Genomic DNA, 17,603 nt, shown 5'->3' on the forward strand with positions numbered 1-17,603 from the left:
CAGCAATACTCCGTGACGACAATAAAACCACGAAAATTCATGATAGTTGTATTATTTCTTTCAATGCTGATAACGGTTATGGAAGCGAAGTTATATGCACTAAAACTCAGAGCAAAAAGCTTAGAAAAATATTGCCTTCTGTTTATTAATGTAATCCAAAATTTCTAAAAATTAAAAAAAAAAAATGTGTCCAGCCGCATATTTAGGCGGGACACGAAGAAAACAGTTTTCAAAATATGTATTTTCCCTTCAAAATTGGGACGTCTGGAACGTATAATCAATGTGCACTCAACAAACATATGATCCAAACAATTATACCATTCATCCGCTGAACTAATCAACAATCAAACCGTTTATCCAATGAACCAATCAACGTCCCAGCCAATTATGAAACAAGATAATCAAATGTATAATAATCGAATTATTTTTTTCCAAAAATCAACTAATAAAAAATCCAAGCCTTCACCAACCAACCAAAAATACAATTATTTACCGGAATAAATAATCAACTTATCACGAATGATGGACCAAATCGACCAATATACCAACCAACCGTGTCAATATTACCAGCTCAAAATTTCGTGCATGCATTCCAATGCCTTTCCCAGCAATAATTCTCCCTCACGTGCCAACTCTTCCCACATTCGTTACTAGCGCCGCTGTGTTGTACTCACTTTCCGACTAAGACTACTGAGTGTAGGTCAAGGTTACAGCGTCTGGATCGAATCTAACAGTGACTGAGATTTAGCAGGTTCGTTCCCGTATTCCGATAAGTCTCGAACAATGGTTTAGAACATGTATTTGCGATTAACTAATCAAACCAATGCTTATTGGGATACCTTCTTTCACAAAGAATATTATTGGGTTGACTTGAAAGGATTCTGACAATGGTGTATACTGTACTTCTTTTGGCTTGTTTTGGACTTCATCCATCGTCTGGTATGTAAAAGATAAAAGACCACGGCGTTTCGGAGACTGGATCTGTCTCCATCTTCATGTGGGTGGGGAAGGATAAACCTACTCAGTTTACTTGAAGAGGGAGACAGATCCAGTCTCCGAAACGTCGTGGTCTTTTGCCTTTTACATACCAGACGATGGATGAAGTCCAAAACAAGCCAAAAAAGTAAAGAATATTATTGCCGTCTGAGACGTGACTCTGGTAAATACGTACCAGCGTTTCACAGGTACCAATTGCTTCTATCTTCATGAAGCAGCTTCTTTTTTTTTCTTATATTCCTGTTGCTCCCACTTAATGCATAGGGCATCCGTGTAACGCTCCGTCACACCCCAGTTGCTTAATAGAAGAGAGTCTGTAGGACTCTTTGGACGGGGGATCAGCCTGTCGCAAGGCCGCTACCTAACTCAAACACAGAATAAACACAGACATACATGCGTTCAGTTGGATTCGAACCCACGGACACAGTGTTCGAGCGAGGGAAGACACTTCATGCCTTAGACCTCACGGCTACTGTGATCTGCCATGAGGCAGCAGTTTCCCCGAGAACATTGTTAGCTGTCTACCAAACTACATAAAGTCATATAGAAAAAGGCACCTTCAAAGTCATCACCGAAAATCCCCAGATATAATTTGATATTTACGCCGCTGATTAAGATATTTCCTATTTTTATGCAGCTCGAAATGTTCGTAATCTGATTTACGAAACCGTCCAGTGGACTCCATCCTGAGATGGTTCAGTACTGCCCACATCGCCTATCCCACTGTTTCATAAATGTTTCGGTACATTCTCCATAAGCTATCGCCCCGCCTCAGCCTTCACAACCAAAATATTTCTTTCCGGCATGTGCAAATTTGCCGATCTCAGTGGCCGTGCGTTCTAAGGCATGAACTGCCTTCGCTCGCTCGAACGCTGGGACCATGAGTTCGAATCCCACTCAAGGCATGAATGTCTGTATTGTGTCCTTTTATTCTCTGTTTCTGTGTTTAGGTAGTGTCCTTGCGACAGGCTGATCCTCCGTCAAGAGAGTCCTACTGCCTGTGTATAGGATCAAGAAACTGAAAAAAGCGGTCAAGGCTCAACAAAGGACTGTAGAGGGGGTCGCGTCAGAGCTCATGCGGTTAGTCGCTGGCTTTCCACCTCGGCGGCCCGGGTTCGATCCCGGGTCTGGTCAAGTGGGATTTGTAGTGGACAAAGTGGCGCTGGGGCGGGTTTTCTCCGGGTACTTCCGTTTCCCCTGCTAATCTTCATTCCACCAAATTCTCCATCATCATAATCACCCGGGGCAGGCTACAGTAGAACAATCAGTGGCCGCCGTGCAGAGTGGACCCAGTTGGACTCCACCCCCTACTAAGTGAATTAAAAAAAGGGTTGTCGAGCCATAATAATAATAATAATAATAATAATAACAATAACAACAACAACAACAACAACAACAACAACAATAACGTGCAATGTGTTCCAATCATCCAGACTTTTTCTGTTTATTACTCTATTGACAATTCTTGGAGAGCTCTTTACTTTCCAGGGGGACTTTGCGCTGTAGAATTAGTTAGGTTATTAGTTATTTAGTCGGCTGGCTACCAATAGAGTGAAAGAAACGATAAAGGCGGTCAGATTTTAAAGTCATCGACCAACTGAAGTAACCTGGAAAACTTTCAAATATATAGTGACTTTAAACTATATTAAAACAACAATCAAGGCAGAGTAAGAAGTTAATGTCGCCATCAGCTCCGATACTGCTTAGAATTAAACATTTTGTGTTGGTAATAACGTCCCGCGCCGGTCACGGTAGCCGAGTGGTCTAAGGCATGTACTGTCTTCGCTCGCTTGGAAGCCGGGATCGTGGGTTCGAATCCCACTCAGGGCATGGATGTTTGTGTGCGTTTTTCTGTGCTTGTCTACAGGTAGTGGCCTTGCGACGAGCTGATCACCCGCCCAAGGAGTCCTACCGAATGTCTAACATATAGAAAAACCGAAGTGAACGGAGAAGTTAACGGAGGCAGGCCTAGGCCCACTAGGGCTGTAGCGCCAAAGAAAAAAAAATATATATCGTCCCGCTGGGCCTCGGATCATTTTGAAGAAATGGGGCTGCATGTGTATTTTAGATGACTTAAAAAAATACTACCTTCTGGGATAAAACGCCGTGTCGTCTGGTATATATTTACGGACGTTTTAGGGAAAGGTATTGCCTCTATTTTCATGGTTAAAGTAAAAACTGAACAAGAAGAACAAGCAGCAAGCTCTTTACTTACGTGCTTGCTCATCTTTTTTTTCGGTCCTGAAGATGGAGGATGTGCGTTCATCCGAAAATCGATTAACTTCTATTGGACTATATAGTTTTACATCTGTCAAGAGAGTATTCTCCATACTAATTTATTTATTTCCCAGTCTGTATCTCTGTAGTAATTAGTGAAAATCTTTCCGAATTGTCCTGTAGATCTGTCGTTTCCCTTTGCCGTTCTGTTTTAAATGACAATGCATAAGCCTATTGTATTCTTAAAATAATTAGGAAGTTACACGATTTTTTATTTTCATTCGCCATCATTAGGCCGGGGCACACGGTAGTGCAGTTGGTTGAGGCCCTATGCTACAAGTCTGAAGATCGTGGTATCGAATCCCGATGAGGTGGATTTTTTTCAATTGACCTAATCCTTCCAGCCGCACTATGGCCCCGATGTCGACTCAGCCTCTCACATAAATGAGTACCAGGAATGCTCCTGGGGTTAAAGGACGGCTGGCACGTAAGGCTGACAACCTCACCGCCATCTGTGAACCGACTGTCTAGAGAAAATGTGGGAGCCTCGACGTCTCACAACCATATGGGCTTCCACAGTCTATTACAGGGATATCTTTACCTTTCTTAGCATTATCAGGCCTCTATATTTATGTATGGAAAGAGAGCTTTGTGAACAGTACTACCGCCACGCTTAAAATATAAATGTCTGATGAGGCAGAATCAAAACCACCGACACATGTAATCTTTTAAATAAATTTTCGTTATTTCACATCAAAAGTTGTCTTTGAATGACCCATATATATATATATATATATAATTAATGAAATTGGAGAGCAATCATCCACTCTTAAATATATAACTTGTGTTCTTCCTCTCAGAGTAAGCTATCACGTTTCACAGCCATACAGAATAACTGCCCATTCTAGGCGTTTTACTTTTTCTTTTAATTCGCTTATTTGGGGGTGGAGTCCGACTGTATTTATTCGGCACGGCGGGCACTGATTGGCCTATTGTAGCTTGCCCCGGGTGCTTATGATGATGGGGAATTTGGTGGAATGAAGATTTGCAGGGGAAACCGAAGTACTTGGAGAGAACCCGCCCCAGCGCCACTTTCTCTACCACAAATCCCACTTGACCAGACCCGGGATCGAACCCGGGCCGCCGCAGTGGGAAGCCAGCGACTAACCGCTTGATCTATGGCCCGGCCAGGCGTTTTACTTACTACATATTGTACATCTTGAAGCTGTAGCAGCAATAGCTGAGTCGCTGTCACTGGATACAGTATGGACGAAATAATTTCTCTTCGCCACCCCGCACAGATTGTCCGTCTAACTTATCCAGCTTTCTCTTTCGATAAATATCGAGGAATCTTTGTCCAGGAGTAAAGCGATCGTGAGCTGAAGCTGACTGTTCTCTTCCATCCGGTCCTAGCTATGCCTCTGTCCCACGATACGTTTTCATGGGGTCGTATGTAATTTAATTCGATGTTATGGATATTAGGATACTAACCAGATATTGATAACCACGTACCAAAGTGCCAACATTTTTAACTTCTAAATAATAAAAGTAACTTGTCTGCAATTGCGCCACCCTCGAGTCTAATGCAGTGGTCAAGTTATAAGTTTGACCCTCAAGTAGGAACATGGCAGCGGCTGCTGACCTAGACCCGCTTTACTTGGTGAACTTCTCCTCCCCCGACCTCTGGTCGCAATCACAGCTTGAAATCTGCCGCGAAAGAAGCAGAGGCACGCAGGAATAGCATTTAGTAGCCCTTCCCCTCATAGCAGGATACTCCAGTGGAGTGCAAAGTGTTCCTTGCTACGAGTATTTTGCATGCATAATTGAACTTAAATTTCTGCTGCTGTTTTTGTATCATGTGAAATCATATGGGAGGTCGTGTTCTTTTGTTTTCCCGCCCGAATCTTTCGTCTTCGAAATTATTCAATAGATTCTGAATGCATGTACAGTCGTCGGAGAGTTTGTATTTGATTCAGAGCAGTTCAACAGAACAGCAACTTCACCTGAAGAAAATGTCAGATTTTAACTATCTTATAAACTTTAATTATAAATTGAAATAGTTAGGAAAAAGTCAGACTTTTCGGAGTATTAGGGCCTAGGAGCAAGGTAAGCGAGAATACAACAGAAGCAGTTGATTCAGAGCAGTTCAACAGAACAGCAACTTCACCTGAAGAAAATGTCAGATTTTAACTATCTTATAAACTTTAATTATAAATTGAAATAGTTAGGAAAAAGTCAGACTTTTCGGAGTATTAGGGCCTAGGAGCAAGGTAAGCGAGAATACAACAGAAGCAGACGGAGAGCTGAACTCAGAATCCTCCAGTCCGACGTTCAAGTACGAAGATAGTACCAACACTAAAGAGTCGTATATTCTTTTCATCCACACAAAGAACACTGTCGAAATGAAACACTCCCATGGTGCAATTGCACCACTGTTATACGCTGCCAGAACCACAGAATCAGAAATCATTCACTCAGAATTACTTGGTTTTTGGCCTTTTTCCTTCGCCCGGTATTCTATAGACTAGGAAACATGACGTTTCGGAAATGGGGCCTGTTTCCGTTCTCATTTGAGGAAGGAAGACACCTACTCATTCGGGTCTCTTAGGAAGATGTAACCTCCATCCAGTGATCCAGTGACTGATGTTAGCTCTTTCTAATGGATCCAAATGAGTAGGTGTCTTCCTCTCTCACCTGAGGACGGAAACAGATCCCTTTTCCGAAACGTTGTGTTTTCTAGTCTCTAGAATACCGATTGATGGACAAAGTACAAAAATTCAATAATTCTGAGTGTTATACACCATCATCAGAACTCCTCAGAATGTAGAAATCTTTCATTTTTACTGCACACAAACTTATTTCAATTACACATTTTGTATGAATGTTTACCACAAATTTGAACATTAAGGTGTACGTGGTAATGTAATGAGGAACGATAGGACTCTACAGTCTAGATTATAAAATTTTCCAAATATTTCCGTTTCGATTTTACGTCCCATATTGGATTTGTTGTTAATTTAAATCTATTAGAAACGGTTGCGAGAAAAAGTGGTCTAAAGGGGAGGCGCTCTGTGTTTAAAAGACTCGTAAGTTACGTTGCTGGAGGGCCATGCCATAGCTCAAGCTTTTAGTCGCTGGCTACACACAGCAGCGGCCCGGATTCGATCCCGGGTCTGGTAAAGTGGGATTTGTGGTGGACAAAATGGCGCTGGGGCAAGTTTTCTCCGAGTACTTCGGTTTCCCCTGCCAATCTTCATTCCACCAATTGCTCCACAATCACCCTCATCTATCATCTGGGGCTGGAACAATAGGCCAGAAGTAGCCGCAGTACAAAGGACTTAGTCCCACCCCACTAGCAATAAAAAAATACGTTGCTGGAAAACATAATTCACAAATGTCGCAGGGGATGAAAGACTAAATTTCGCCGTATATTCCCTGAGACATATGAATAGAAAATATTTCAAATAATAAGGTAATAGTAAATAACGGGAAAAAAAAGACTGGTAGAAAGAAAGAAAAAAGTACAAAAAGGAATGAAGACGGAAGAGAAAAAAAGATAAACGAATGCAGGAAGAGTATTTTATCATAAATTAAGAGTGATGTAAGGGGAAGTGGTCTTGCCAATTCAGATCGAAACCCAGGATTTGTCTGTAGCAACTCAGTGCAGACCCTACTTCCACCGCAAGGCCCTGTGTTACGGCTACAGCTCCACCCTCTCTAAAACATAAGTGTCATGAAGAGATCAGGTTTGCTATCAGTAATACAATATGACCTGAGTAACCTATAGTGTTCATATAGCGGAGGGTGTTAGGAGCCGAAACTTGGAAATGGTGGTGAATGTAAAGAATGCACCTTCTTTTCATTGTTCTTTCGTCATAATGAGCATTCTATTACAGTCAGATATTACGATGGAAGTAATAGTACCCCTAGGCCCATGAGTTGGTAGAAATTCCTCCCCTCCCACATATCGTTTAGGTTTAGTTCATTCACATAAAGAGTAATGGAAAATATGAATAGATGTAGAGATAAACTGGATTAATGAAGATAAAGCGTCAGGCGACACGCTGAAATGGTTTGTGCCATCAGTCACTGGTCTAGGCTCATGCAGTCCGACATCAGTTGGTCTTCTGTATGTACACAACTGCACGGAGTCACAGATTCTCTGAACACGCATCAGGAAAAATATGTCAAGGTGAAATGTAACAGATTTCACAACGAAACGTTTAGCTGCATTACTGAACATATTGGTAGAGCTCCTAACACGAATTTTAAAAAATACGTCTACTGTTTTCGAATCTCTTTCAGGCTACCTTTTAAGCGCTGATATCATATCGCTCGCTCATGGAGCTGAGCCTTTCTTGAGAAGCCGCCAATTGTGTAGCTACTCAAGAACTTCCCAGAATTTTATGGAGCATTTTATGCATGAACATGTGGCTGAAGTCTGCAGCCACATGCTCACTTTAGTTCCTCACTCGCGGATTTTCTATCCTGAAGATGGAGGCGATACGTTCTTCCGAAAATTACGTTCACACAAAATCTACATCGCGCCACATCCCAGAAGACGGCATTTTTCATCTTCTAATTTCATTCGACCACATATGACCTGTTCAGCTCGAAGTTTTTCGCCAAATAACCTAAGACTGAACGAGTTCGCCTTTACCATGATATAGTCATTGGAAGCTACAAATGTTTGCAGCTGATACAGCGGCATTAAAAAACTACTTTATTTACGCGTCGTATAGTTTACGCAGCATGTTATAGGGTTTTAAAAGGTGCACTGCCCCCCTGCTCTCTTGTCCCACTGTAGTTTATGTTTTCAAGGAATGTATTTAATATCATCTTCATTTACGACCCTCTTTTCTCCAAACGTTAGTCTGTACCAGTGACATGCATCGATTTGTACGTTTTGGTCAGCTCCCCACTGCGCTCAAAATATTTTCAATTTCATTCTCGTATTCAGACCCGGAATACCATAGGCGGCATAGCGACGGGCTACGGGCTGGAAGACCGGGAGGTCGGAGTTCGAGTCCCGGTAGGGTCAAGAATTTTCTTTTCTCCACGTCGTCTAGCCCGGCTCTGGGGCCCACAAGCTTCATATCCAATTGGTACCTGGAGCCCTTTTCCCGGGGGTAAAAAGGCCGGAGCGTAAAGCTGAACACTCACCTCCATCTAGTACCGAGGCCAAGAATAATGGAACTATACTTTCACTCCCCCCATACGTCTTTATGACGTAAAGTACAGGGACACCTTTACCTGTTTACTTTCTCTACCTTTTAACTGAATAAAATTTTATACATCATTGGCTGTTTTGTAGTGACGGTACCATATGAAAAATCTGTCAAATAAAAGGCACAAGAGGAAGTTTATATATAGTAGTTTATATTGTTATTATTATTATTATTATTATTATTATTATTATTATTATTATTGGCTCAGTACATAAATAATAAAGAATTAAATTGAATTATTATTATTTGTCATCTCTTGCAAACTGTTCTTTTTCGAGTTCGTGCTCGGTATATCAGAGACACTTCTTTTTCAATGTCCACTCCTCAAGTAGAAAATAGTCCCTCCGTTATATGTGCTTCAGATGCTCATGTTGTTTGCAATGAAGCTGGCGAGTTGACTGCTGGTGCAATTGCTCTTACTGAATTTGTATTATTTCCTACATGACACAAGTTGCCTTGTTTTGGCTCTTGTCTTTGTTCGTGTGTATGTACTTCTTTTCTTTTTTTTTTGTCCATATTCGTCCTTACTGTATTACTGGGCCGGTCACGGTAGCTGAGCTGTCTGAGGCACTTACTGTTTCTCTTGCACGGAAGCCGGTATCATAGGTTCGAATCCCACACAAGACATGAATATTTGATATGTGTATTAGTTTATTCTGTGTTTGTGTCATCCTTTGTTTACGTAGAGGCCTTGCAACGAGCTGATCACTCGTCCAAGGAATCCTACCGTCTGTATAACGATCAAAATGAAAAAACAACCTCGACACCGAAAGGTATAAGAGGAACTTCTTAAATAAGTAAGTCAACTGTATAATTGGTCTTTGGGCTGTTGAATAAGCACGTAACTAAATAAGGAATTGCAATGAATTGAATTGTTATTAGCGCTGTTGCGGCGCCGTGTTAATGTTGCTGGTGCGTCCTTACAGGTGACTGGGATGACCCCACTGATGTACGCTGTGAAAGACAACAGGGCCGCGCTACTGGACAGAATGGTCGAGCTGGGAGGGGACGTGTGTGCAAGAAACAATGTAAGTACAGCCCACATGCAGTACTTTGACATATGCTCTACCCGCTCACGAGCACAAACAGTTCGTTAGAGATTTAACTGGGTTTAAATGTGTTCGTGTACATCAGAGGGAGGTTATGTTTTGAATGTATACAATGTTTCAGAAGTCGCCTCTGCTCTCGTCTGCAAGATTGCTATTGGTTATCATATCGACCACATTATTATAGTTTGTTTCCAGCCTACTTTCCCTTCTCAAGGGAAAAAAGTGGCATAAGGTATCACCATATTATCTAAAAAAAAACGGTTTCTGGGATATGACTCCATGAAGTCTGGTAGAAGTTTACCGATGTTGCGGAGAAGCGTGTTATTTCTATCTTCAGAGTCGATCTTGAAGAAGGGAGGCAATACACTGGCAAACTTCTACCAGAATACACGGCGTCCCTTTCCACATTATAATGCATTTTATATTCACTGTCGTGAGAAACTCAAATCTCGCACATGTTCTATATACGCCCTCTATTTCAACTTTTGAACAAATTGATTAATTTTTATCAAATTCGGTATAGATATTATACCAACCTCATACTTCATAATTTCCTGTCATCAGAAATTAAAATGTTTTTCAACCACTTCATCCTTTATAAGGTCCTGAAGTTATATATAGAAACAAAGAATATTCCACTTCTGTTACGGTACTATATTTGTACATGGCAACAACAACGTATCGACAATGGGAAATTTGAACCTGGGTTTTTAATTTGACAGCAAGAACTGCTAGCGGATCGCTGGACTTGGAAATGCAATTTTTTATGAAGATGTGATAATTATTCCTACAAATTACATGTAAACTACAGATAATGAGTCAACAATTACGTGTATTACGAAAATGAGAAATTTTTAATTTACATTTAGCCCTTTAAATCCCATCCGTTTTAAAGTACAAAAATTTTATTCCCGCTGACGAACTGTATTTGTATGTTCCATAGGATTCTCACAATATACAGCAATTTATTCTCTACATAGCATTAACTAGTTGATATTTGTAACGGAGAAGTAATTTGTTTCATGTGAGGTACAAATTGATCTTTTATATTATTAAGAAAAATGACACTTTCCAAAGGTTTAATGGAGACAGTCTGTACCTTAGTAACGAGTTCACTCCAAATCTAAAGCAACAGGAACGAATAAAGCTTTTCCTGAAACTTTAATTCGACTGTATTGCCGGTAGGGACAGCAATTTCTCTGTCAAGACTAGTTCTGTCTACTTATTTTCATATCAGATATGAACAAGGGACAGTTCCCATCTCACCTTCAACTGGTTACCTGAGTGAAGAATAATTCTTCTTATGTCTTCATGTTGTCAGGCTTAATTAATAATGAGGACAAGTTACTCTTTTTTTTCCTTGGCACTACAGCCCCTTTGGGCCTAGGCCTTCCTCCATGAACTTCTCCGAGCCTACTTCTTACTTTACTTTATTTCCATCTTCGAAACGCCGGATTGCGCAATCCAAGCAGAAAGAGTCGGGGATTTTTCCGTGCGACGGTTGTCAGAAGTGACCCGTGAGTAATGAGATGCACGCCCACGGGGTGACATGCAACCATGAATCATGGGTTTGAACCCAAATGGTGCAATACCGACGCAATTAAAAAACTTTATTATTTCTTGTGGCTTGTTTAACGACGCCGTTATTTTCTACATCATATACCGTCGAATTGTAGGATGTTTTGTGAATAACGAATTTGGAAGCGTATAGAAAGAAGCAGACATAGCCCAATTGAGATAGTATCTCGGGGTTTGCCTCAAGTAACTGAGAACAAAGAGAACCTCAGCGAATATAGCCTTCTTCTCTGTCGAGGTTTTAACCGACAGCCTATTGAATATTATCACGACTTAGGGGTTGTGTGTTTCTGTGTAACCAGCTGTGTCCGAGATGAAACCAAGGTTTTCAAGACCAGGATGTCACAATGTTTTGATTGGTCAGGGCTGCCAAACCCTTCAAATGGCTGTGAAAGGTGAACATGGGACAAGGGTGATTAATGAAGTACAAAAATTAAAAAAGTAACCTGTAATATTGTTGTGAAGGAGGAGAAGTTGTTATGAATAGGAGGATGAATTGAAATTCGAGTTACTTTTCATTATATTACAACGCTATATCAACTTTTCAAATTTATGTCAAAAGAGATGTAGCAGGAAGATTGTGAATAGGGGTACATATGGGAGTGACAGACTATGGTCTATTTTAAAGGGCTGTCCTCTCATATTCCTGTAGAAAATTAAAAAGAACTCAAGTTAGCGGGTCCCCTGAGAGGATTACAAGTAGGTACCTCCCGGATTTGACTACTAGGCAATGCTTCTTCCGAAAGTTGCGAATTAATATAGGCCATGAAACGTTAATACAGGTGACTGTAAGAAAACATAAGCGACATAAACGCGTTAATATAGGAGGAAGCAAGTTCTAAAGAATTTCTACCAAACTCAACTTGAAGGCTACAGGGCTGTTCAGTGTAGTCTCTGGTGTCATGCAAACTAAATTTTCACTTGTCACAAAAATTTGGAGCATTTGGGCCATTTCCTGTGCCAGTTCATTCCGCACCCGCACACCCCATTTCTCTAAGATCCGTTTTAATTTTATCGTGTCATAAATGTATAGGTTTACTTAATGCCTTCAACAATTTAGCTTCTTTGACAAACCTTTTTTTTTTCAGTTTCATGTTAGTCTCTGTGAAGCACATTTTTATGTATTTATTCTACACCTCTGCTATTGCTTAGGTTCAAATATTCTCCTTGGGATTCAGCTCTCAAACGCATTCAATCTGCTATTTTCCTTACAGCGAGAGATCAGCATTCAGACCTATATAGAGCAATACGCGTTCTTACAAATTCACGCAGTTCATCCTCCATACTTTTAGGGAACTTCCGAGAAAACAAACGATTCTGATTGTAGTTGCAGGAAGCATTTCCCAAATTTATTCATTTAAATTAATTATGAATATCGTTTTAGCCTACTTTCCTTATATCGAAAAATAAAAGCAGGTTTACGTAATCTCCTTTCTGTCTATCTTCCTCTATCAACTTTTGAATTCCTGAATCAATCGTTATGAAAATTTATACGTATATCATGGAATCTCAGTCAGTCTCAGCGACCTACATCGTAAATCCCTCCGATCTGTGTGTCTGTAAGTGAATCCTCCTTTCGTTGTTGGGCAACGGCTCCGTAAACACATTCCTGCGGCAACGAACACACACGCAACAATGGAAGAATAGTTGGACGCATGGTTTTCAATATGACTCATGTTGTATCAAAGGAAATTTTTAAGTCTGTCTGTGTGTACATGTACCGACGAAGCGGTGGTCTGAAGGTTCCCAGAACCGGGAGTCATGAGTCCCTTGGGACTCGGAAACAGGAGTCAGTGTGCTGGCAGCAGCAATTTGCTGGATTGGATTGGACTCGTCTGTGTATCCCTTCATCGCTTTTAGGCAGCAACTGAGTAAAGATTTTCCTACGGCAACAAAGAATTTTTGGAGGCGTCGTTTTTTGTGCAGTCCGTGTCGAATTAAAGGAAAGTAGCCGACTAGTTATTTCCAGAGCTTCCTGTTATCTATCATTTTCAATTCGTAAGGTCCCTACCTCTAAAGCGATAGCAATAACGGCAAGCCTACACGCAAATGTCGCGTTTTCTAGAGCTTCCCGTGTTCTACCGCTTTTTTCTATTGGCCTAAAGATAACATTACCGTATCTAAGGGGCCCCACCATCTTCTGAATAAGGTTCAGAAAATGGTATTCGAGTGGGACTGTAGAATCAACAGAAAGAAGCCTGCCTTCTGGATGATTTAAAGTTAACTTGTGCTATCAGTCCGTTCTGCGTTATCTGCAAGACTCAAGTACTACATTGTGCCCCCGAGTCGACATAAATTTAGAGCAAGTGAGGGCGACACAGCATGTTGTAGACATTGGGATTACTGCCTCGGAACAGGACTAACAGGATGTAAAATAATAATAGTTCCATTTTCTTTTCAGCACAGTATTCCTTCATCTTTTTTCACTTGCATAATCCCCGTGCAGTAGCACAAGGCTTAATTGTTATCTCTATTTCACGTACGTTATGAATCGAATGACGGAATTCCGTGAAACTTAACTTGAACTTTACGCCACTACAGGGCTCAGCTGATATCCTACCATTAATATGACCAAAGTGGAGGTCGTGCCAACTTTTGATATTGGATCAACAATAGCTGAACTTAATTTAGAATCCTGAAATTTCTTGAGGAAAAACATTTGGAAAATGTGAAAATTATCTTCAGGGTTATTGTTATTTGTAAAGCAACAGGACCGCCACCCGTTATCTGTGTTGAGATTCCGTGCAACGACGAGAACTAATACAAGTGTGAAAATAGTTATGCAAAATTCTGAAAAAGATGGGGAATATTCATACCTATAAATGTAATGTGATTATTTGTATATATTAAAAATTACAACTATGGCGAATGTGCGAAACTTCAAGGTTATATATACCAGTTTTCTCACAGTCGGAATTTTCGAGTGTAGAAAATGTGCACAGGAATATATCACTGTATTATCTAATTATTAATTTACATAATTACCTCCTGATAACCATAAAAAACGAAGCATTTAAAGGAAAGTAAGTGTAATAAAATCGGTCACGGTAGCCGAGCGGTCTAAGAGTTGTACTGCCTTCGCTCGCTCTGAAGCCGCGAACATGGGTTCGAATCCCACACAAGACACGGATGTTTGGTGTTTGTATGCATTTATCCTGTGTTTGTGTTGTCCTGTATTTAGGTAGAGGCTTTGCGACGAGCTGATCACCCGTCCAAGGAGTCCTACCATCTGTAAAAATTATCCTGAATCTGAGAAACCAGGCCTATGTTCCAAAGTGGGAACAAAACTCCGTGGCCTGTAGTCCGCAAGCGAACTATAGCGACCGAGTTACCTCCGCTTGTCGGCGAAGTTAGTGCCAATTTTAGCGGATAGAGGGTGTCGCGTGGTCAGCGCATGTAATAAGTTCTTCCCAAAACAAACTGATATTAAATTTCATAATTCATACTTATCCTGCAGACATTTTGACTTTCTATCCTTCTCTTCTGTTAAAAATGTATAATATTTACATAAAGAACCGAAGATTATTTGTATATTGTTTCCCACATTAAAAGTGCAATTAATTTTTGTACATGCACTTGGATGGGTTCTGTGTTCCAGACGTAGTGGTCACGCTATACAGGTTCCTCTCGTTGCAGAGTAAATCAATGCTGGCCACTGTGGCATTCATGTCTCGATCCGTCTTGATAAGAAGTGCATTAAATATCCGTGTACTGACTACAGGCTGGACGACCTAAATATTATTTCCAACAATGACAGGGATTTCTTCCTCCGTCACCGCGTGCAGGTCGGCTCGTGCATTCACCGAACCCCGTATCCACTGGATATCAGAGGCACTTTCTTGTGGATCACATCTCGCTCCAGAGTATGAACCTGACCACTCATCTCCGTCAGCTGCAAAGGTCCAGAAGCCGTGGAGCTTTAAGATATAATTAATTTATGCGTAGACACAGGGACAACTGTTTTTAAAATTATGGCGTACAGACTCTTTGCTAAGTGGTGACTCTGCACACAGCGGCCGTTGCTAGGTAACGCCCGCAACATACACATACGCAACAATTCAACAACGGGGTTATGGAACACGTTTATAAACAACGGTTCAGTAAACATGTTCCCGTGGAAACGAACACGCGTGCAACAATAGAAGAACGGTGTTTTCGATGTGGTCCGTGCCTAGGAGTTGTCTTGAAGAAAATTAAGTTGAACAATTCAGTTGTCAGTTGAGATGATCCCTGCAAGGGAGCATGAGAAAAGATGACGCTATATTTGAGTCGACAGTTGACAAAAATTCAGTTGCGGGATATTTGCCGGACAGTAACGACGCGAGCGCGGGAAGCTGATGAAACTTCACTTTTAGAAGCCGTTGCTAGGGAACAGCAGCTTTGGAAAAAGGCTTAGTGGGTACTGTGGTGATTTGTGAAGTGTGGAGATTAGGGTTAGCGCTGTAATTACTTGTAGTTCCAAGTGGTTTGTATAAGTTGTCAATAAATCCAATTCACCAATCTGACCCCGTCTATAGTCACACACCATTAAATACTTGACAATATATCTTAGCTTCGTCTTGCACATCACGTATTTATTCCTGTTAGTTATCAGCCGTCTGACGGGCTACTTGCTTTTTAAATAATTTGAAAGTTTTAAAAGTTGTAATATCTCTACATCACTGATCTAGGCACACTGCATGTCTTGACAAATACTGGTCACCCTCAGGTGTCTCTAAAATTGTTAATGAAACTGGTGTGCTTCCGTCAGTAAGATGAACACAACAGTTTCATCGACAATTATACAGACACCTGAAGATGACCAGTGTTTGTCGAAATATGCAGTGTGCATACATTAGTGATGTAGACAAGACGCAAAGTCAGACAAACGGAGAAGAGATTTTAATGTTTAAAACTTGTAAAGGTTTTGAAAAGCATGTTGTATGTGAGACGGCTATCTAACAGGAATAAACTACTGTTTTGTTTTGTTTTGTTTCTCCCATCCTGTCAGTCTCATCCAATTTCGTCATACAGAGACGAATGGTTCTCCAGTTACATATTGTACCTATTTATTTCTTAATTGCAAATCAATTTTTCTTAAATTAATTTCCACTTTTTTTTAATGGCTCTTCAAGCCCATTCAGAGCCCTTGCTTCTTATTCTGTTCCGTAATCTTAATTACACAGACGGTAGGATTCCTTGTATGGGGATCAGCCAGTCGCAAGGCCTCTACTTTGACATAGGCCAACGCACAGGCAGATATATGCCTTGAGTGGGATTCGAACACAGGATTCCAGCGTTCGACCTAGCGAAGACAATTCATACCTTAGACCGCGCGGCTACTCCGACCGGCTAATGTCCACTATTTTCCCCTTGGCACTACAGCCCCAGTGGGCCTAGACCTACCTCCATGAACTTCTCCGTTCACCTCGGTTTTTCTAGATCTTACACATTCGGTAGGACTCCTTGGGCAGGTGATCAGCTCGTCGCAAGGTCTCTACCTGTACACAAACACAGAAAAACGCACACACACAAACTAAACATTCATGCCCTGAGTGGGATTCGAACCCACGATCCCGGCTTCCGAGGGAGCGAAGACAGTACATGCCTTGGACCGCTCAGCTACCGTGACCGGCTATTTCCACTTTATTATAGCAAATCAAGTAGCATTTAAAGGATTGGACATATGTAAGTGTATCAGAAATTAAACAGAATTTTGGTGGGAAAAATATTTTAAAGCCCGTCATGGTAGCCGAGCGGTCTAAGACATGTACTGTCTTCGCTCCCTTGGAAACCGGGATCGTGAGTTCGAATCCCACAGAGGGCATGGATGTTTAGTTTGTGTGTGCGCGTTTTTCTGTGTTTGTGTACAGGTAGAGGCCTTGCGACGAGATAATCTCCCGCCCAAGGAGTCCTACCGAATGTGTAAGATCTAGAAAAACCGAAGTGAACGGAGAAGTTCATGGAGGTAGGCCTAGGCCCACTGGGGCTGTAGTGCCAAGGAAAAAACTATTTTAATACAGCGGCTTGTAAGTTAGACGGAGTAGGTGCGGTTATAATGGCATTACAGTGGCTCTTAACGCAATGTTATGAGAATGTGGACTGATCGTCCTTATGACGTTCCAGTGGCAGTCACTTTTGAGCACAGTAACGAGAATTCCTATTCCTTAAAAGGCGCAGAATATCTTGAGTTCTAAGCAACTCTCGTTCTCTGAAAAAGGACTCCGGTTCTGATGTTACAATCTGCATATAGCGGCAATGATAAATAAAATAAAGGTTAAGTTTGTCGTATAACTGAACTGTTGAAACAAAGGAGAATACGGTGAAAGACATATGTAGCATTTCTGGGTAAGGAGAATATGTACACAATTTAGTCATAAAACGTAATGGAAGAATACCATTTGGGAGATCTAAGCATAGGTGGGAATATAATATTAAAGAAATGTGGGTCTGGATCAGTTCACTTAGGATGATTTCAATGATAGGATATTCTGAACATTCTAATGGAACTTCGGATCCCATAAAATGTAGAATATTTCCTGACAAGCTTAGTGAATTC

At 41.1% G+C, this 17,603-nt stretch overlaps 1 protein-coding gene across 1 annotated transcript in view; it reads left to right on the top strand.

The window, feature by feature from the left end:
• Positions 1–17,603, top strand: part of LOC111862615 (ankyrin repeat domain-containing protein SOWAHC-like) — a gene marked incomplete at its 3' end in the record, with an annotated part of 54,735 nt that overhangs the window by 6,398 nt on the left and 30,734 nt on the right. The window contains exon 2 of the mRNA XM_023848138.2: positions 9,368–9,469. Coding sequence (XP_023703906.2) covers positions 9,368–9,469 — 102 coding nt within the window. The remainder of the gene's footprint in view (positions 1–9,367; positions 9,470–17,603) is intronic.

This window comes from Cryptotermes secundus, unplaced genomic scaffold (assembly GCF_002891405.2).
Source record: "Cryptotermes secundus unplaced genomic scaffold, Csec_1.0 scaffold2451, whole genome shotgun sequence".
Taxonomy (NCBI): Eukaryota; Metazoa; Arthropoda; class Insecta; order Blattodea; family Kalotermitidae; genus Cryptotermes; species Cryptotermes secundus.